The sequence below is a fragment of the Delphinapterus leucas genome, chromosome 1 (assembly GCF_059928025.1).
Source record: "Delphinapterus leucas isolate spDelLeu-1000000601 "Yukka" chromosome 1, BTC_Dleu_Yukka2, whole genome shotgun sequence".
In the NCBI taxonomy this organism is placed as follows: Eukaryota; Metazoa; Chordata; class Mammalia; order Artiodactyla; family Monodontidae; genus Delphinapterus; species Delphinapterus leucas.
Window position 1 is genome coordinate 47,114,634 of NC_143129.1, and position 20,858 is coordinate 47,135,491.

At 40.1% G+C, this 20,858-nt stretch overlaps 2 protein-coding genes across 4 annotated transcripts in view; one reads left to right on the plus strand and one right to left on the minus strand.

The window, feature by feature from the left end:
- The window catches only part of NSL1 (NSL1 component of MIS12 kinetochore complex), a 40,490-nt gene extending 38,103 nt beyond the window's left edge, over positions 1-2,387 (minus strand). The window contains exon 1 of one of the 2 annotated variants that reach the window (XM_022593422.3): positions 1,338-2,387. In XM_022593422.3, coding sequence (XP_022449130.3) covers positions 1,338-1,640 — 303 coding nt within the window. In that variant the 5' untranslated portion in view covers positions 1,641-2,387. The remainder of the gene's footprint in view (positions 1-1,337) is intronic. The other variant, XM_089909592.1, reaches the window with a different exon arrangement.
- On the plus strand, positions 1,478-17,707 carry TATDN3 (TatD DNase domain containing 3). 2 transcript variants are annotated; one of them, XM_022593423.3, is made up of 10 exons: positions 1,478-1,790; positions 3,690-3,722; positions 4,643-4,716; positions 4,932-5,016; positions 9,528-9,590; positions 10,506-10,615; positions 10,780-10,835; positions 12,199-12,311; positions 13,873-13,953; positions 16,842-17,707. In XM_022593423.3, exons 1-10 carry the CDS (start codon positions 1,725-1,727, stop codon positions 16,983-16,985), a joined length of 825 nt encoding a protein of 274 aa, XP_022449131.1. In that variant the 5' UTR covers positions 1,478-1,724; the 3' UTR covers positions 16,986-17,707. The 2 variants fall into 2 exon arrangements, with proteins under 2 accessions (XP_022449131.1, XP_022449132.1); XM_022593424.3 differs by having other exon boundaries at positions 1,506-1,790; positions 13,876-13,953; positions 16,842-17,702.
- Positions 17,708-20,858: the final 3,151 nt, after the last annotated feature.

Sequence of the window (20,858 nt, forward strand, 5' to 3'; positions counted from 1 at the left end):
TTAAAAATAACTATCACAAAAAAGAATGTGATAATACTATATTATGTGGTTTTAGATAAAGAGATGTCAACATAATTAAAGCCTCTGCCTTTTATCCGTTCTCTTAATTAAAGTAAAACACAAGTTAATTCCCTTGGTAGTTTAAGTCTTCACACCTTTTATCTTCTAATCCACTTTCTCATCCATTAAATAAGGTATAATAGGTTAAGCCAAGTTCCTCTTTTTTGTAAGATAATTAAATGTTCTAAGCAGCTTAGCACTTCCTAGAAAGGGGTAAATTCTAAGATCATTACACAACAAAACAGTCTTCTCCCAAGAAACTACTAAAAATGTACTCAGGTATGTCTCTATTCTTCCCTTGCTTGCAAGGAGAGAATGATATAAGAGCCAGTGTACACAACACTGGAATACAGAATCACAACCCAGGGAGTGTTCCTTCATTCTCCATCCATTTACCCTTTATTTTGGTTGCACTGTGGTCATTCACACTCAGAACTGTACTGCATTATAAGCATTTTAACTTTTTTTCCTGAATATAAATAGATTATGTGCTTCCTTTTGACAGGCACAAATCCCTCAATTTGTTGTGTCTTTCCCAAAAAAACTATCTTCTTCAGGGCTTTGCAAAATATTTAAGAAAGGAAGGGGAAATGTATTATAAGGGCCAGTGTGTGATCTTACTGAAGTTTATAAAAGACAGCTTCCTTATCTACTTTAGACTTGTAGGGAAAAAGTTCTCGCTCTCTTTACAAGATGTTCTAAAACAAACAAAAGGAAAGACCAAAAGCTAGCCTGGTGACTGACTGACTTCCAGGATTACCCTCTCCTGGAGAATTTCTCATAGTCTCTGTCTGCACCGCCCAATAGGGGAGCAACTAGCCACTTTATGGCTGCTGAGGCCTTAAAATGTGGCTAGTAGGAAAAGGAGATGAGCTGTAAATTTAAGACAGATTTGAAAAGCTTAGTATGAACAAAAGAATGTAAACTATCTCGTTCATTTAACTATCTCGTTCATTTTTTAATTATTACAAGTTAAAACGATATCTTGGACATGGTTAAATAAATGTTATTAAAATTAATTTCACCTATTTTTTCTTACTTTTAATTTCAAGTTACATACATGGCTCGCCTTGTATTTTTCTGTCGGACAGCACTGGTCTAAGTAATTAACAATACCCAGCTGCCTCTAGCATCTACTTCGTTCCCTCCCGTGTCCCGGGCTGCTTCTAACCAAGCGTGGGGCACCGTTAACTCTGCCGAAGCCTGGCGTGCGCTCTTTCTGACCACTGAGACCTGGGGTGTGGAGAGGGGGTGATAAAACAAGACTGGGCCCGTACCCACTGCGCATCTCGCAGCACGGGCTCCCGAATCTCCTCTGGCAGCGCGTCCCCCAGCTTTTGCACGAAGCGGCCGCACAGTTCTAGCATTTCCGTCACGGCCCGCTTCGAGGTGCAACGCACCCGGAAGTCTTTTCGGGAAGTGGCAAGAACCGGGGCCCCATCGTCTGTCCCGGCCACTCTCTCCACGTCCCGCGGAGCAGAAAGGGCCACCGACACAAGAGCCCCCTCCATTTTCCCAACTTGAATTGTGGGCGGGAACTCTGGGAGCGGAAGAGCGGGTTCCCCTGGAGGAAAGAGCATACGTCCGGCCGGAAACTCGGCCTGCAGCAGCAGCGTTCCGCCTGAGGCTCCGCGGGCAAGTCGAGGGATTCAGTGGCTGCGGCGATGGGGGCGGTGGGCGTAGGGCTGGTGGACTGTCACTGCCACCTCTCCGCCCCGGACTTTGACCGCGTATGTGAGGGCGAGGTCGGGCCCGTGGGAGCAGGGAGGCCCCCATTCTTTCCCTTCAGGCTATCCTTGTTCTTCTCCCTTAGGGCGGAGCCCCAAATCCTCCCAGGCCCCCGTCTGTGGTCCTGTGCGATTTGCTCCTTACTCCTTATTTAATCTCACTCACACTGATTTTTCTTTCTCATCCCGAATATCCATATCCTCTATCTCCACTTGGCTTTTATTTGCTGTTACTGGCTACTGGAGTCCTTCCCCCTACCCCGCCTTGGCCCGGCTATCCTACCAGCCTCTCAGCTCCGGGCAGAGAATCCACTTTCCCCAGGACGCCGTCCGCGAAACTCGGGCTCACTCCCGCACGCCGCGTGCTCCAGTTCTACGGGGGAGCGAAGCAAACAAAAACCAGCGCGCGCACACACACACGTAATTTCAAAGTGTTTTACCCGCTACATTGGAAACTAGAGGCTAATAAAAAAGAAGAGCGGGGTCTATTTTAGGGGAAAAACCTCTCAGGAGGTGAAGCTTAAATTGGTGCTGGAAAGACAAAGCGGTGAGTGCATGGTGGTGAGGAAAGCAGGCGGGTTGCAGGCCTCCAGGCAAGACAGAATTTGAACGTTCAAGCTACGTGAGGAAAGGCTGGGTGGAGCCTGATGAGCTAAAAAGAGAGACGCGTAAAACAAGACCGAAGAGGTTTGCTGAGGTTTAGTGTCAGGAGTTCGCATTTCATTAGAAGCACAATGGGGATCCAGTAAAGGGCTTTGCTTTTTAAGGAGAGAGACAAGATCTGATAATCCATTTAAAAACCATTTTGCTGATGTGTGGCTAATGGACAGAGAACAAGAATGGAAGCTAGAAGACCAGCTTAGAAGCTTTTGTAGTATTTAGACTAAAGATAGTGGTTGCAGGGGAGTTTGAGAGAAGCAGATGGATTCAAGGTATCTTTTACAGATAGAATCTGTAGTACATGCTGAGAGGAATTGAGGAAAGAGAGGGAAAGGGAGAACTTGAGGATGCTGTAGAGAGGTGGTGGTGCTGAGATGAGGGAAAACAGGTTGGAGAGGGCAGGCAGAAAGAATAGGTTTGTTGAGAAAATGGTTGTTCCGCACATGTTGAAACCTAATATCCATCCAAGTAGAGATGTCATATGGTCGTTTAAAAATGTGAATCTTGGGGCTACTCTGGTGGCGCAGTGGTTGAGAGTCTGCCTGCCGATGCAGCGGACACGGGTTCGTGCCCTGGTCCGGGAAGATCCCACATTCCGCGGAGCGGCTGGGCCCGTGAGCCATGGCCGCTGAGCCTGCGCGTCTGGAGCCTGTGCCCCGCAACGGGAGAGGCCACAACAGTGAGAGGCCCGCGTACCGCTAAAATAAATAAATAAATAAAATAAAATGTGAATCTTGGGTTCAGGAGAGAGTTATAGGCTGGAGATAAAAACTGGGGACTCATTAGCATAATGAGCATAGTAATAAGAGTACTTAAGGTGAGTCAGAGAGAGAAGCATAGGGTTCTGAAATCAGATAGAGAAGAGAGAGCCAGTCAAGGAGACTGAAAAGTAGCAGCCAGCTAGAGAGGCGTATTTGCAGGAGCCAAGAGTGGAAAATATCTCAAAAAGGAAGGAGTGGACAAGTGAGGAGTTTCTAATGCTGCTGAGGGGTAGAGTAGGAGGACAGAGAAGTGTCCTTTATATTTGACAATAACAGTTTCTGTTTTAGAGTGGGAACAGAAGCCACATTTTACTGAGAGAGTAGATGGGAGGTAGGGTCAGCATAGGCTCTTCACATTCCACCACCTTGTTCCTTGCCATCGTTGTCATTCTTTATGGTGCCTCAATTACATTGATATACACAGCCAAAGGACACTTACTTATCCATCTAAAATGATTGTGATTACTTATGTTTATTTTAGGATCTGGATGATGTGTTGGAGAAAGCCAAGAAAGTAAGCCAATACCTATAATTGCCCCTTTTTTGGTTGTTTTTATTTTCCTCCTAATTTTGATCTAAAACAGCTTGAAATTTAGTTATACTATGTTGTTGTTACTTCAATAATAATAAGTTAATAATAAACAGCATTTATTGTTTACTGTGTGCCAGACACTGAGCTAAGCCCATCCTGTACATTATCTCATTTAATGTTTCACAGCAAGCTTCTGAGGAAGCTACTGTTTTATAGCCAACCATTACCATTTTATAGATGAGGAAACTAAGGCCTAGAGATTAACTTGTCCAAAGACACACCATTAGTGAGTGATGTAGACAAGATGGTCTGAATCCAAAACACATTCCCACAGCCACCATGCTTACCAGCAATATGGAACAAATTGGTCCATCTTTCAGTTCTTGAATTAACATTATTCTGGAGATCTTGGAGAAATTATAAAAGTTTTCTGAAACAGTTTGATTTGTGTGGGAAAAAAATTATTAATCTTTGGAAGTGTTTATGAAGCTAGCATTTTGTGGTCTTCCCCAAAAGTGATATTCAGAAATGGTTGCCATTTTTACATACAGCCATCTTTCACTGTGGCAGCTTAATTAGGAGTATGGGGTTTGGAGTTACACAGGGCTAGTGATGTTGGGCAAGTTATTTGACTCCATCCAGAACTCTGTCTCTTGATCCATACAGTGGATTACAGCAATGCCTATGTCACAGGAGTATGTAGATTAAATGGGGGGTAATATTTATATTCACCGAACGTAATACCTGAAGCATAGTAACTACTCAGTGATAGCTATTACGATTATATTGATGGAGTATGAGTGAGCAAGGATAACTAAAAGCACAGAAAACTTTAAATTTTTATTTAATTATATTGGATGTATATTGTTTGAGACTAACTATTCTCTTCATTTTTGTTGCAGGCCAATGTTATGGCTCTTGTGGTGGTTGCTGAACATTCAGGAGAATTTGAAAAGATTATGCAGCTTTCAGAAAGGTGTTACTTCTCATTAAGATTTAGAAAGAGTTGCTAATAAGGATGCAGTTATGATTTCATATTTATAATATCAAAGATCATCAATTTTTAAAGAGAATGAGAAGAAAAAAATCACATTAACATAGCCCTAAAAAAATTCTTTCCTACTTGTTCTTCAGAGTAACTTTGTCTCCTAGTCTAATATTCTGCTTTCTTAATTCGTTCTACATTTTTAGGTATAATGGATTTGTCCTGCCGTGCTTGGGTGTTCACCCAGTTCAGGGAGTTTCACCAAAAGACCAAAGAAGTGTCACGTTAAAGGTAACAAACAGTCTTATAAAACAAGAACCATAAAAAATCATAACATCTTTTGACTCAGTGCTCCTCCTCTTTCAAATTAATATTATAAGGCAATAATCCAAAAGAAATAAATTCTATCTTCTTTCACAAAGATGTTTGTTACAGCAGTTACTTGAAATAGAGAAAAAGTGGAAAGAGCCTAGAGGTTAGGAGATAAATAGCTAGTTAACTTATACAGTGTTAAATATAACTATAGAAAGTGTGGACTATAAGGTTTATGTAGCAACATGGAAAATGTTTACAGTATAGTGTAGGGAGACAAGCAGGATACCAAATGGTTTATTCACTGTGACATCCATGTAAAAATATATTCTATAAGGAAAAGACTAGAGAGAAAAGTACAGAAATTATACTCATTGTGATGGTCTGGTAGAGTTATAAGCACCTTGTTTTCATATTTTTTATCATGTTATCATATTGCTTTGGCAATAAAAGTGATAAGATATCCAGAAAAAGAAAGATACAAATTCATAGATGCGGTACTATAAGGGAACAGATGAGTTCAAGTACATAGTGTGTTCTTTGAACATTGAACTATCCCTATAGGAGTGCTCTTGATCTGTTAAACTGCATTACTTTTATACCCGCTCTAAAAAAACTCCTACCCACAAGATCTCACTGACTCACAGTAGTCAATAGGTCTTATGTTTCAGACTTTTCTCCTGACTCAGCATCAGGGAGATGCACAGTGTCCTGAGTGCTTTATTACATAATGAGATTGAAAGCCCCATATTGAAGAAGTAAAGACTTTTTGTTATCTATGAATAAATTAAGATATGAAGACTATCATTTTTTATAATAATAAATCTGTATTCCTACATTGGGGTACCCGAGGTAGTTTTACTTATTTTGAAACAAAATTACTTTTAATTCACTTCAGGTAAAAATAAGTACTTAACCTGTAGATTTCCTGAGTTGTTGATATGATAAAATTAGCTAAATTGCCAGAGAGTTGCAATTCCCAATTCCCAAAATGTTGGGGATCATAGCAGGACAGTATTTCTTTCACTTATGTAGAGATTTATACTAATAGTCCTTCATTTCAGTAGTCAGTCAACAAGTGTTTAGTGAGCATGTACTATATTTCAAACACTGTTCTAAGCACTATAGAGTAAAATCCCTCTCACAGAAGCTAGATTCTGGATTGGGGAAGACAGTCAACAGTTAGATACGTGAACTAAGTGCTTTAAAGGCAATGAAACAAGATTATGTGATGGGGATTGTGGATGCTGGTTTTTAGATTGTGTAGTCAGGGAGGGCCTCTCTGAGGAGGTGATGTTTGAACTGCAACCTGAATGCAGTTGGCCATGCAAAGAGAGGGGTCAGAGTGTTGAACACAAAGGAAACAATGAAGCACAAAGGTCCTAAGGTAGTTACAAGTTTTATGTGGTCAAGAAATAGAAAGAGGGCTGATGTGACTAGATGGAAGAGGAAGGAATAGTGAGGTCAGAGGGATTGGGCAGGGATCCCCCATCACCTCATACAAGGCGTTGTTGGATTGTAGTTTACATCAGTGGGGGATTTAAAGTAAGGAGTGACAAGATGTGATTTCTGTTTTGAAAAGATACCCTTGGCAATGGTGTGAAGAATCAATTTTGAAGAGGGCAAAAAAGGAAGAAGGGAGAATAGTTAAAAGACTGTTGGCAATAGTCCATGTGAGAAACGATGGTGGATTGGACCAGAGTGGTAGCAGTGGAGATGGAGAGGAGTGAGTGGATTTGGCATGTTTTTGGCATGAATGTAGAACTGATAGGACTATTTAACTTACAAAACTAAATAAAATACCAACAATATACAGGTAAGTCTAGATTCTCAAAGCAGACAGGAACTCAGCAAATCTCAAGGTAGCCCGCTGGAGAAGACCAGAGTTAAGCAGTTTTGTTCCTAACGTGCTTGTAGTCCCCACAATAGTTTAGTTTTCCCATTGTGGTTAGATTACAAGCTCCTACCATGTGGTACAAAGGTAGGTATGTACAATATGTAAGTATTCATTAAATTACCTTGGTTTATAAAATGAAAATTGCCTAGCATCACACAAATCTTTCAGCATATTCAATAAATATTATTACTAGGCAGAATTTAAGCCCCTGGGATACCCTGGGGAATCACAATTCACTGTCTACAAGCTACTGCCCCCTCCAGGCAGGGCACGTGCTGTCCGTTTGGCTCCTGTCCCTACTTAACCCACTTCACTCATTTCGGTTACACGCCTGACCCCTGTTCTAAAGGTTCTGAAGACTAAACATTTTCTTTAATAAAAAAATCAATTCTAATTATTTTAAATCATTCAGAATAAAGCTCTCCTCCCTCCCCTTTGCCCTTCTTTCTTCCATCCTTTCCTTCCCTCTCCTTTCTTCTTTCAATAGCATAGTGGAAACAGCATGGGCTTTGAAGTCAGAGAGACTTGGCCTACTGGCTTCTGTGATCTGTGGCACTTAACTTTGCCAAGTCTCAATTTCCTCATTTGTAAATCATGAATAATTATTTAGTTGTAGTATGCCCAGTCATAGGGTATAGAGGTATAGGATATTTTAAAACCCCACAATAGAACCATTAGCTGTTGAAGAACTTGAGACTTCATGGAGGAAGTGGGAATAGAACTGAAGTCAGTTTTAGACCTATGAATGTACTTATAAATATTTTTACATCTATTAAAATGATAAAGACCACACATACATTTATACATATTGGATCTGTGATATGAATTATATTAATTTCTATTTACTATACCTGACTTGCCAGAAACTTCCAAAATATTTCATGAGGAATGGGAACAGTCTCATTGTAAATGTATTTTGCTTCTTTTTATAGATAATACATATTCCAAGAAGCATATTTTCCCTGTATCTGGTCTTCATCCAAATGTGTAATTTCTTTCTGACTGAAGACTTTCTAAGTGTCAAACATTTCCTGAGTAATCTCTCCAACTTCTCCAGTCCCTTTGAGGTCCCACAGACACACAGTAGTTTGGGTGTTTGATATGGAAAATCTTTGCCTGACACTTTGACCTACTCAGCTATTGCCAGACATCTTCTCTGGTATTTAGGGTTATATACTCTTAGCTCCACATGACAATATTAATTCTTCATTGAGTCTACTGGAATGTCTGAGGCCTTGATTTACCCTTCCTCATCTTCTTTTCTCTCTCTTGAGGTATAATTATAAAATCTCCTCTTCTTCCTCTACCATATGGTTTACCTCCCTTTTCTTTTTTTTTCTTTTTTTTTTTTTACGATACGTGGGCCTCTCACTGTTGTGGCCTTTCCCCCTGCGGAGCACAGGCTCCGGACGCGCAGGCTCAGCGGCCATGGCTCACGGGCCCAGCCGCTCCGCGGCATGTGGGATCCTCCCAGACCGGGGCACGAACCCGTGTCCCCTGCATCGGCAGGCGGACTCTCAACCACTGCGCCACCAGGGAAGCCCTACCTCCCTTTTCTTAATTCTCCCTTTTTCTGATTATCCTCACTAGAAGTACCTTGAATTTACATATTCTGAGACTAAAATCCTCAAAGTAGTTTAAAATGTCTAGAAGCAAATTTTCCATGTATTTGTCTTTCCCTTGTCTTAAAGGGATCCCTCACAGTGGGAATTCTCTTTAAGTGGAAATAGTAATATCATGGAAACTAACAGTACACAGTTACTTCAATAGTTGGCAAACAATATATTTGTGATATTTAGTATGTATATTGTTGAACCTTTAGGACAAAAATAGGCTACACGGGACTATAAAGACAAAAGAAATTAGTGAAAATAGTGCAAAGGATGTATGGGATTATCACTATTAAAAATTCACAAGGCATCAGTACCCTAAGAGGAGAACATAGCAGTGCACTCCCCAAAACTCACAAAGGTGACCACTTGGTGGCTTTCTTCTCTCTTGCTCAGCTATTCCAGGAAATCCAGTTCACTCCTCCTAAATGCCAGGAAATGCCTCCTGAACAGAAGGAAGGGTTTAAGTGGGAATCTTCGTAAGAAGTCATGTTCTTGGGACTTCCCTAGTGGTCCAGTGGCTAAGACTCTGCGCTCCCAATACAGGGGGCCCGGGTTCAATCCCTGGTCAAGGAACTAGATCCCACATGCCACAACTAAGAGTTCGCCTGCCGCAACTAAAGATTCTGCATGCCACAACTAAAAGATCCTGCATGCCCCAATGAAGATCCCGCACACAGCAGCGAAGATCCTGTATGCCGCAACTATGACCTGGCACAGCCAAATAATAAATAAATACTTTTTCAAAAAGGAAGTCATGTTCTTGTAACATAAATGGATGTGGGATGTTTGTACTCAAATTTCCAGACAGAAGTACTCACCATTATAGAAGGATTACATTCTTAGTTCCTCAGCTGGTTAAAAGGTATTGACTATGTAAAGGACCCAGTATAGCATAGTGCCTGGCATATAATGGGTGTTTATACAAAACCTATAAAATTCCCTTCTCCTATTTTAATAAATTTACTTTTTTTTCATCCCAGGATTTGGATGTAGCTTTGCCCATTATCGAGAATTATAAGGATCGATTGTTGGCAATTGGAGAGGTAAATACCCACTAGCTGATCAAATGATTTCTAATCCAGACTTTCATGTGATAGATGAAAATAGTACTTAATTCAGTGTTGGTGATTATAACAGACTTGGATAATTATGTTCACCCTGTTCAGCTGAATAATACTTTGTCAGTACTTCCTCAATAATCAAAAGTGCTTAGGGATAAAACAATAGAAGTCTCCCCATGGGCTTATGTTAATGAAAGAAAACTATTACCATTTCAATGTACTTTCCTCTTTTTTTCCTTTTGCTTACATAGGGTTATCTCTCTGGTTAGTTAAAATAGTATATACAAGCATACTTTAAATAGGTTAGAGTTTATAATTAAAGAACATTTTTTATTAAATAATTTACAGCTGTGAAACATCTTATCACTTGGTAATTCCACTTATAATTAAAGATAAAAGATAAGAATAGCACTTACATTCAGAATCTAGGTTATCACGATGCATGCCAGAATAGAATCAAGGGAAGCAGTCATTTATAATCTTCACTGTCCAGTGTGGTTACCACATGCAGCTGTTGAGCACTTGAAATGTGACTGGCCCAAATTGAGATGTACTATCAGGATAAAATGCACTGAGGATTTCAAAGTCTCAATACCTTAAAAAAGGAATGTAAAATAACTCAATTTTTTTTTATTGATTATGTGTTGACATAATAATATGACTATATGATAATATTGATAATGTTTTAGATATAGTGGATTAAATATATCATTAAAATTAATTTCACCTGTTTCTTGTTAGTGTTTTTAATGTAGCTACTGGAAACTGTAAGGTTGTGTATGTGGCTTATGTGTGTGGCTCCCATTATATTTCTCTTGGACTGTACTGCACCATAATATGTCTTCGGGGATTCATTAAACCATAAACATGTAATTCTGTTTTATTTTTCCATTATAGGTTGGACTAGATTTCTCCCCCAGAATTGCTGGCACTGATGAACAGAAGGAAGAGCAAAGACAAGTCCTAATCAGACAGGTCCAATTAGCCAAAAGACTAAATTTGCCTTTGTAGGTTAATTATCATCTTTCTATATTAATAGTTACAGAGCAAATTAAGTAATGATTCTCCTGAAATTGAGCTCTACTTTTCTTTTTCTCTGAATTGCTTTAATATAACAAAAATAATAATTTCATATTAAGTACTCAAAAGGAATTTTTTTGTTGTTTACCAGAAATGTTCACTCACGTTCAGCTGGAAGACCCACCATCAGCCTCTTAAATGAGCAAGGTATTTAGGTTCCTGAGAAAAATGTGCCTAATGTTTAAGTTTGACAATTCCAGTCCATATTCCCAATAGAACAAGCCATGCTTTACTTGATTTCTTAAAGGGAAGGGAATGGGTCAAGGGTAGAGATGGAAATCAACTAAGATGGTTTTGCAAGTCAGCCTACTATTTACAAGGTTTTCAGTGTGATTATGATGTTTATCAGGCCAGGATAAAGCAAATAAAAAATTGGATCAAGTAATTTTAATGCCTTAATTTGAAAATTAGCAGCTCCAACATTTTAGTCAGCGTATGTGAGGGAGGAAAAAACAAAGCAAAGAAGGGTGATCACATTGAGTTACTATTTTGCATGTTTTATGGCTGTTGCTTTAGAAAATGGTATTATACAGATTGTGGCCATCTTATATAAAATGTACTGTCATCTTCACCAGTTGTTCCTAAAGAAAAAATACTTCTCATAGGATTACTTTTCAAATTTTTAAAGTGCTGTCCACGGTAAGAAATGTACTTTATTTTGAAACTCGATATATACACATACATACTGTTTTTGGCACTGACTTTATTTCAAAACTCAGTATATACATATACAGAAAACTGACAAAAGTTCAAGAAGCAGTACATCTATATGTATGTGTGTATAGATATGTGTGTGTGCGTGTGTTTATGCACACAAATATATAAGCACACACTGGCCAGTCGTGACCCACTAATTTGATTTCATAATTCACAGTAGTAGCTCACTAAATGTCACACCTACCAACAGTATCAAATAGTGAAGTAAACATAATTGCCTACAATTAGAAAGCACTGTATTTCTCAGTGATGAGTACTGAGTCCCCCTGGATTCACCGAGAACATGATTTTTGTGCAGGCTGAGCAGCCATCCTTTAAGAACTGGAGATGGTTTTTGTGAAACTAACTCTGAGTGTTGAATTTGTGAGTCATTTATTTCCTCATTTCTTCTTTCACTAGCATCCTTCTTAAGGACAATTTGCTTAAAAACCTATTAGGAACAGTAATTTGACAGTTCAGAAACTTTTGGAGAAGGTTTGATGGTATAGGAAGTTTAAATAATTGCTTAAATTGTATTTATTAATTTTATTCTAAAGATTTGGAGAAGGTTTGATGGTATAGGAAGTTTAAATAATTGCTCAATTATATTTATTAATTTTATTCTGAAGATTAAGAATTTACTATATTTTTATTCTACTGGTTGAACACTATATGTTTATCTACTCTTTAGAAATCATAGAACCTTATAGTGACCGACATTTACTTAAAATCTGTGTTGTTCAATTTGATTAGTGGTAAAACCTCTCATTAAGGAAATAAAATGGAACTGTGATTTATCTTTAATTTTTGAGAGGTGCCGACAAAGTGTTGCTGCATGCATTTGATGGTCGGCCATCTGTAGCCATGGAAGGAGTAAAAGCTGGGTACTTCTTCTCAATTCCTCCTTCTATCATAAGAAGTGGACAGGTAAATTCTTTCACTAAACCTCATTTTATACTTTGTGAAATATAATTTGAAATATGAACTTTTATTATATACTTGTGATACTGTTCTGGTTTCATTGCAAAAATTAATCTTAGGTCCCTACCTCGTATAAAGAGTAACTCAAAAGTGGATCAAAGACCTAAGTATAAGAGCTAAAATTATAAAACTCTTAGAAGAAAACAGATCTAAATCTTTGTGACCTTGGATCAGGCAGTGGTTTCTTAGCTATGACACCAAAGGCACAAGCAACCAAAGAAAAAATAGATAAATTGGATATCATCAAAATAAACTTCCACTCACAAAAAAAATAAACTTCCACTAACAAAAAATTGGGCAGCTCATACTCAAAAGACCTGAACTTCTGATAGCTTTCAGAAAAAGGATATTAAAGGCAGTGTGAGGGAGGAGGCTGCAGGGTATGTGAGCAGCTTGTGCTCAGTTCTCGAATTGATTGGCGTCAAGGTGAAGTTTTGAGCATCATCAATCTTCTGGTTTCAGCTGGTCTGGGGTCTACATGCTTGAGGTCAGCAGTTTCCATCTGGTTGGGGTCTGCTTCCTGTAAGAACAGCTTAGGAGTGTGTGTCAGGCCTCTATCTATAACTTTCAGGGAACTGGGAATTTGGTGACTCTGCTATGTGGCGAATTCATAGCCTAAGTTGTTACCAGTTTTCCGACCCAACAGCTATTCATTGCTCCTACATCTTCACATTTCCTAATCACTAATTCTTGAACCAGCCTTTTGAGGCCCAGGGGAGGCCTGGGAGACTTGAAGCAAAAGCAATTTACTTCAAAATACAGGGACACTGGGCCTTATATACGGTTTCAGGTGGAAAGTTCTAGAAATGTCAATTAGGTCATGTTAATTGATAGTCCATGATTACTTTTATTTTTCCTACTTTTATCATTTGTGGAGAAATTTCTTTTTTATTTATTTTATTTATTTATCTTTGGGTGTTGGGACTTCGTTGCTGTGCACGGGCTTTCTCTAGTTGAGGGGAGCAGGGGCTACTCTTGTGGTGCATAGACTTCTCATTGGGTGGCTTCTCTTGTTGCAGAGCACGGGCTCTAGGTACGCGGCCTTCAGTAGTTGTGGCAGGCGGGCTCAGTAGTTGTGGCTCATGGGCTTAGTTGCTCCATGGCATGTGGGATCTTCCCAGCCCAGGGCTCGAACCCGTGTCCCCTGCATTGGCAAGTGGATTCTTAACCACTGTGCCACCAGAGAAGTCACTCTTCCTTGGATCTTTCAGTAGGCACATGATATCAGATGTTTGGGTTCTTGCTGGATGTTACCTCATTTTTTGCTCTTGGTTACTACTCTTTGGGTTCCTAGAGGCTTCGGATAATTTTTGGCAAAGAATGTTTCTTCTTAAATCTAACCATTAATGTAGAATGATGAGAACATAGTGAACATTTATTAATTGAATATTAAAGTATGAATTTTAGATTCTTGCAGAGTAGTATGCATTGACATGTGGGTTTAATGCTACTTATTTAATCTTTACTTCTCATGTTTTAAACTTACTAGCTTTCTCTTTTCTCTAAGAAGCAGAAACTTGTTAAACAGTTGCCTTTAACTTCGATTTGCTTGGAAACAGATTCACCTGCGCTAGGGCCAGAAAAAAAGGTAAATGATTTTCTAATTTCTACATTATTTAGATTGTGTCTTTTATTTGAACTATTTTCAGTTTAGCTGTGTTTCTCATTGCAGTGTAAATATAATGGGATCCTACTTTAATGCTAGGTTGAAAGGTTATATTGACTTAATTTCAAGTCTTTTGTAAATATGACTGTTGTGCTACACAGAATATTATTTGATATGGGTCATGTCCTAATTTATGTAATATTGAAATCCAGACCAGTATAGTAAAAAGCTTAGTGTCTAGAGGCAGAAAGGGCTGGATTCAAATCCTGTCTCTGATACCCACTAGCTGTATAACTTTGGGCAAGTTCCTTAATCTCTCTGAAACTGTTTCTACATTTATAAAATGTGGGTAAAATAATAGTAAAATACTTTGAAGTATTACAGTGGGGATTAAATGAAGTAATGTATATGAAAGTGCCTAGGGCTTCCCTGGTGGCGCAGTGGTTGAGAGTCCGCCTGCCAATGCAGGGGACACGGGTTCGTGCCCCAGTCCGGGAAGATCCCACATGCCGCGGAGCGGCTGGGTCCGTGAGCCATGGCCACTGAGCCTGCGCGTCCGGAGCCTGTGCTCCGCAACGGGAGAGGCCGCAACAGTGAAAGGCCCGCGTACCGCAAAAAAAAAAGAAAAGAATATAGTAGAGGAATGAGAAAATAGAGGATTATAACCACATTTATTTTCTTGTTTGACTGTAGGACAGAATGGTACAAAATTGCCTTCCTGGTTAGTATGAAATAGGATGAAAATGGCCTAGCCTTTTCACCCTAAACAGAAATGAATTTCAAATGCTCTTATAACTCAGTTTTATGTTTGTATTTAGATGATTTGATAAAAATTGTGGGTTTCTGGCATAGTGCCTTGCACATAGTAGGTACTCAAAAACATTTATTGAATAAATGAATTTTAAAACTGAGGAATTCCCTGGCGGTCCAGTGATTAGAAATCTGCACTTCCACTGCAGGGGGCACGGGTTCAATCCCTGGTCGGGGAACTAAGATCCTGCATGCTGCACAGCGCAGCCAAAAAATAAAAATAAAAAAAATAAAACTGAATATGCTTTTTGTTAAGTAAAATGTGTTTGTTCTAGAAAAATAGAAAACAGAAAATCATAAAATAGAACCATCTACCACTGAAAGTTTACCACTATAGTATAGTGGTTAAAAGCATAAACTCTGATAACAGCTTGCACAGGTTTAAACCTCAACTGGGCTACTTACTCGCTGTTTAGGATCCCTTCTTATCTGTAAAAAAGGGATGCTAATAATAATAGTACCTATCTCACAGAGTTATTTTGAGGATTAAATGAGAAATTCCATGAAAACCTTAGAACAAAACCTTGCCTACAACAAGCACTAAATAAATGAAAGTTCTTATGTCCTTCCACACTTCTTTATGTCCATATATGTACACATAATCTTTTTTTCATAAAAATAGGATTAGCCTCAACACATCATTTCATAACTTGCTTTTTTTTTTGCGGTACGTGGGCCTCTCACTGTTGTGGCCTCTCCCATTGCGGAGCACAGGCTCTGGACGCGCAGGCTCAGCAGCCATGGCTCACGGGCCCAGCCGCTCCGCGGCATGTGGGATCCTCCCAGACCGGGGCACGAACCCGTGTCCCCTGCGTCGGCAGGCGGACTCTCAACCACTGCGCCACCAGGGAAGCCCCCATAACTTGCTTTTATGTGGTGAACACATGTAAATATCAATAAATATACTTTTCCTCATCATGTTTAATAAGTATATAAATTTTAGTGTGTGAATGTGCCACAATATATTTAACTTGATACTGTCATTTAGGTTATTTGTTTCCAACACAGTACAGTTGACCCTTGAACAAGAAGTGCTTAGGAGTACCAACACCCTCCCCAACCCCCCAGCCCCGCCCCATACCATGGAAAATACATGTCTGTCCACCCTCCACGTCTGCAGTTTTGCATCTGCGGATTCAGCCCTCATTTTCGTGGTTCTGCATTCACAGATTCAACCACGCTTGGATTGTGTAGTACTGTAGTATTTATTGAAAAAAAAATCCATGTATAAGTGGACCCACACAGTTCAAAACCATGTTTTTCAGGGGTCAACTGTATTATAAACAATATGATGAATGTCCTTGAACCTAAATGTTGATGTGCATTTTTCATTGTTTTCTTAGGCTACGTTATCAAGGTTATTTTTTAACCTTGTTATCTTATTCCTCTGAACATTATCATCCTGAGTTGATAACTTAATAGTAACAACAATAATATATTTCATCAAATCTAAATGCCACTGATTGTAGATGTACCACTGTTTTGTGACCATTAAGGAAAAAAACAGTACAATTATACTTTCACATGCCACTGAATGTCATTAAAATATATGTCAATTTCAGAGATGTTAAGATAGGGGAGAAATGCATCTTAGAATCAGTGAAATATGACTACATAATCTGTGTAGTCTTCCAGACACCATGGCATTACTGAGTCAAACTGTAACGTAGCCTGTGAGTTGAAATGGCCAAGCTACAGAGCTTGACCTTTGCAAGCACTCACTTGAGGAACAAAGGACAGTTAATTCATCAGTGAGGCAGGTCACCAAGTGTCCACTTTGTGCAGACTGCTTCATATGCTAGGTGCTGGGACCTCGACTGGTAATACCCCAGGGCTCTTTTCAGGAGCAGGATAGACTTATACAGTTAATGTTGTAGCCTTAGCTTTCAAGCTGAAGTTCAGGGCCTTTTCCTCAACTTCGCCTCACCCCCATTAAAAAAAAAAAAAAAAAGCTCATCAGTTGTTTTTACCAACTCATTTTCATCTCTTTTATCTACAGTCTTCAAGGATTGCTTCCCTTGAGTGTCATGTTTGATTAATGTCTGCTTTGTCTGTCTCAGGTACGGAATGAGCCCCAAAACATTTCCATTTCAGCAGAATATATTGCCCAGGTGAAAGGGATCTCAGTGGAGGAAGTTATAGAAGTGACAACACAGAACGCATTGAAACTGTTTCCCAAACTTCAGTACCTGCTCCCGAAATAGCTTCAAAACAAAATCAAGTGCAGAGGGCACTGTTTGAGAAAAATAAATGTTCTGATGAAGAGTCTGAACTGAAGAAGCCATTGTATCGGGATTATAATTTTAGAGAAATATTTTTCTTAGAAGTAAAACTGGGCTTAGATCCTAAAACCCTGGGTTCTAATTCTACCTTGCACTGCTTTTCAATTAACGGAGTCCTAGCAGGAGATTGGGAAATACCACTGCTTCTTACTTTGCCCTGTTAAATAGAACCACCAAATGAACTGAAACCGTTTCTTCTGGCAAGGGTGGCTCCCACAGGTAAGAAATAAGTGCTACTGTGATGGCATGGAATAGGCTAAAGTTTGATCCTTTACCACCTGTTTGACTTCCCACAGGATTTATCCAGTGAAAGGCGAGTGTCTAGTTTTTTATACTATCAGAAATCTTATCTTTTCTGGGTTTACAAAATTGAACTTTTAGTACTTTGAATTATCTCTCATTTTAAGAGAAAAATGTACAAGGTTTTTATATAGATCTTAGATTTTGACTTATAAGCCCATGGTTCGTGCAATCACCGTTAAATACCAAGCACCACAGTTTAATTAATAAATTGGTTTTAAGTTCCAGTCTGAAATTTGTCACATGTTTAAAATGTACATAGCTCTATTAAAAATGTATCTGAAAAAAAAGAAAAAAAAATGTATCTGACTTTTTTGCATGCAATAATATTTTATATTTTTCAGTTTTAAAAATCTCTGGTATGAAAAGGGTCCAGTGGATGGTGGTGATAGTAGCACAACAATATGAATGTGCTTGAAGCCACTAAACTATACCCTTAAAAATTCTTGAGATGGTAAATTTTATGTTATGTGTACTTTACCACAATTTTTTAGAAAAACATCTTAGGTGTAGGTTACAAGGGTATTGAGATCCATACCAAAACATGAGTATTTAATTTTGTTAAATTACATAAGCAGCAAATACTGGAAAAGTACCTGTCAGAGAAATAAGCTAACTTCCTAAAAAGCCAAGTGATTTTACATAATCTTCAATACTTTGAAATGAATTCATTTATAGAAGAATCAAAACTAGTTCTAGGGCAGATTGTCCAAATCAAACTAGACTATCTAAGAAGCAGAATAGAACGTTTTATGAGATACTTAACCACTTATCAGCATCATGACAGATGAAATGCCCACATTTAATGGGAGGTTATATTAAAACTAGACTTCTGATCTCTCTTTCAACTCTATATTTCTTTTGCCTGTTTTCTACCTCCTTCAGCTCCCATTCCCTTTCTCAGACTCTCACCTTTAAGATCCAACTTAAATGACTTCACCCTATGCGATCACCCCAGCCAGACATGACCCTTGCCCTCTAAATTGCATAGGCATTTTCTTCACTTATTCATCAGTTTCTTTCATTTTACACAAATAGTTATTGCTCCTCCTTTAGGTTACCCATTAATCTAGGTCTGTAGGCTACAGAGAGGAATAAGATATGGTTCTTGCCTTCAGTTCATACTTTACTAAAGAAGATAGACAAGTGGACAAATTTCAAAGCAATGTGAGAAGTACTATAATAAAGGAAGAATGAAGTACTATAAAACCAGTCTGATGACATTATAACACATAACTCCTTCTTACTAGGGTTACTTTATGTTTTTCACCTCCAGAGATTGCAAACCTTTTGAGGACAAATACTTTTTTTGTTTTTGCATCATAGAAAAAGACATCTTCTACATGTCTTGCAACAAGGTTTGCAATATCATATGCTCTCATGTATCTTTTACATAATGGAGAAGGTCTCTGAGGAGGGGCCAGGATGGCAGAGTAGGAAGACCCTGAGCTCACCTCCTCTCATGGGCACACAAAATTACAACTATTTACAGAGTAACTGTTGATGAGAAAGACCAGAAGACAAGCAGAAAAGAACTTCTGCAACTAAAGAAGGAACAGCAATGAGACAGGTAGGAAGGGCGGAGACATGGTATAGTCAAGACCCATATGCCCAGGTAGGTGACTCTTGAACGGAAGGATGATTACAACTGCAGAGGCTTTTCTCAAGGAGTAAGGAGCCTGAGCCCCACATCAAGCTCCCCAGGTCCGGGTGTCCTACACCAAGATGAGCCCCCAGAATGTTTGGCTTTGAAGGCCACGGGGGCTTACTTTCTGGAGACCCAGAGGGCTGCGGGAAATAGAGACTCCACCCTTAAAGGGCGCACACAAAATCTCACACATGCCAGGACCCAGGGCAGAAGCAGTGATTTGAAAGGAACCTGGGTCAGACACACCTGCTGATCTTGGAGAGCCTCCCCAAGAGGCAGGAGGCACCTGGAGCTCACTCTGGGGACATAAATAATTGCAGCAGAAAATTTTGTGGAGCTGCTTCTACCACATGGACACTGGTTCTGGCAAGTGCCATTTTGGAATCCTCCTTCAAGTTTATTAGCGCTGGGACCTGGCCCTGCCCACAAGCCTGTCAGCACCAGTACTGGACACCTCAGCCCAAACCAGCTGGGGGAAGATGCTGCCCCACCCACCAGCTGGCCTGCTGTCTTCAGACACATTGAGCCCACAGTCATCCTGGGACATGGCCCTGCCCACCAGTGCTAGACCCTGGACCAGCCTCATCCACCAGTGGACATGCATCAGCCCCATGATCACCTGGGCTGCAGCCTGGGCTCCGTCCACCAGCAGACCATCTTACCAGCCCTGGGACCCCCAGGCCTGCAGCCAGAGATCCTGGGGCATAGGTCTGCCCAGCAGCAGGCCAGCACTAGCCCCAAGACCCGGCTTCCCCCTCAAGCATGCAGACACCAAGCCCAGGACAACTGCAGTCCCTTAGCCCAACCTATGTCAGGACCCAGCCCACCCACCAGCAGGCCAACACCAGCTCTGTGACACCTTGGTCCCCTCATCCAGCAGCCCCAGGATCCAGCTTACCCACCAGCAGGCTGACGCCAGCTCAGAGAAACCTTGGACTCCTCAGCCAACTGCTCCAGGATCTAGCCCATCTCACCAGCAAGTCAGCACCAGCTTTGGGACACCCCAGAACCCACAACCAGCCATGTCAAGAACCAGCCCACTCACCAGGAGGCTGACACTAGATCTGGGAACCTCAGCCCCACGACCACCAATCCCAGAACCTAGCTCCACCCACCAGTGGGCCAGCACTAGCCCTGTGACACCTGGGACTCGACAGCAAGCACTTCATGACCTGGCCCTGCTAACCAGCACCTGGCAACCAACCAAACCGGGGGCCAGCCACACTACCAGACTTCCCACAGTACTCAGCCTGCCACAACAGGAGGACCCACACAGCCCACATAGGGGGCACCCCTAGAGCATATAGCTCTGGTGACCAGAGGGGAGTGTGCTGCTGAGATGCATAGGATGTCTCCTATGAAAGGCCAATTCTCCAAAGTCAGGAAGTGTAACCAATCTAGCACATACACAGAAATAAAAACAGCAAATTAGGCAAGATGAGGCAACACAGGAATATGTTCCAAACAAAGTAGCAAAATAAAACCCCAGAAGAACTAAGTGAAGTGGAGATAGGCAATATATCTGATAAAACGATCAAGTTAATGATCGTAAAGATGTTCAAAGAACTCAGGAGGAGATTGTATGAACAGAATGAGAAGTTAGAAGTTTTTAACAAAGAGTTAGAAAATATAAAGAAGAACCAAACAGAGATGAAGCATACAATAGCTAAAATAAAAAGTGCTCTAGAAGGAATCAACAGAAGATTAAATGATATGGAGGAGTGAGTCAGCAAACTGGAAAACAGAGTGTAAATCACTGATGCTGAACAGAAAAAAGAATAAAAAGAAATGAGGACAGTTTAAAGAGACCTCTGGGACAACATCAGGCATACTAACATTCACATTAT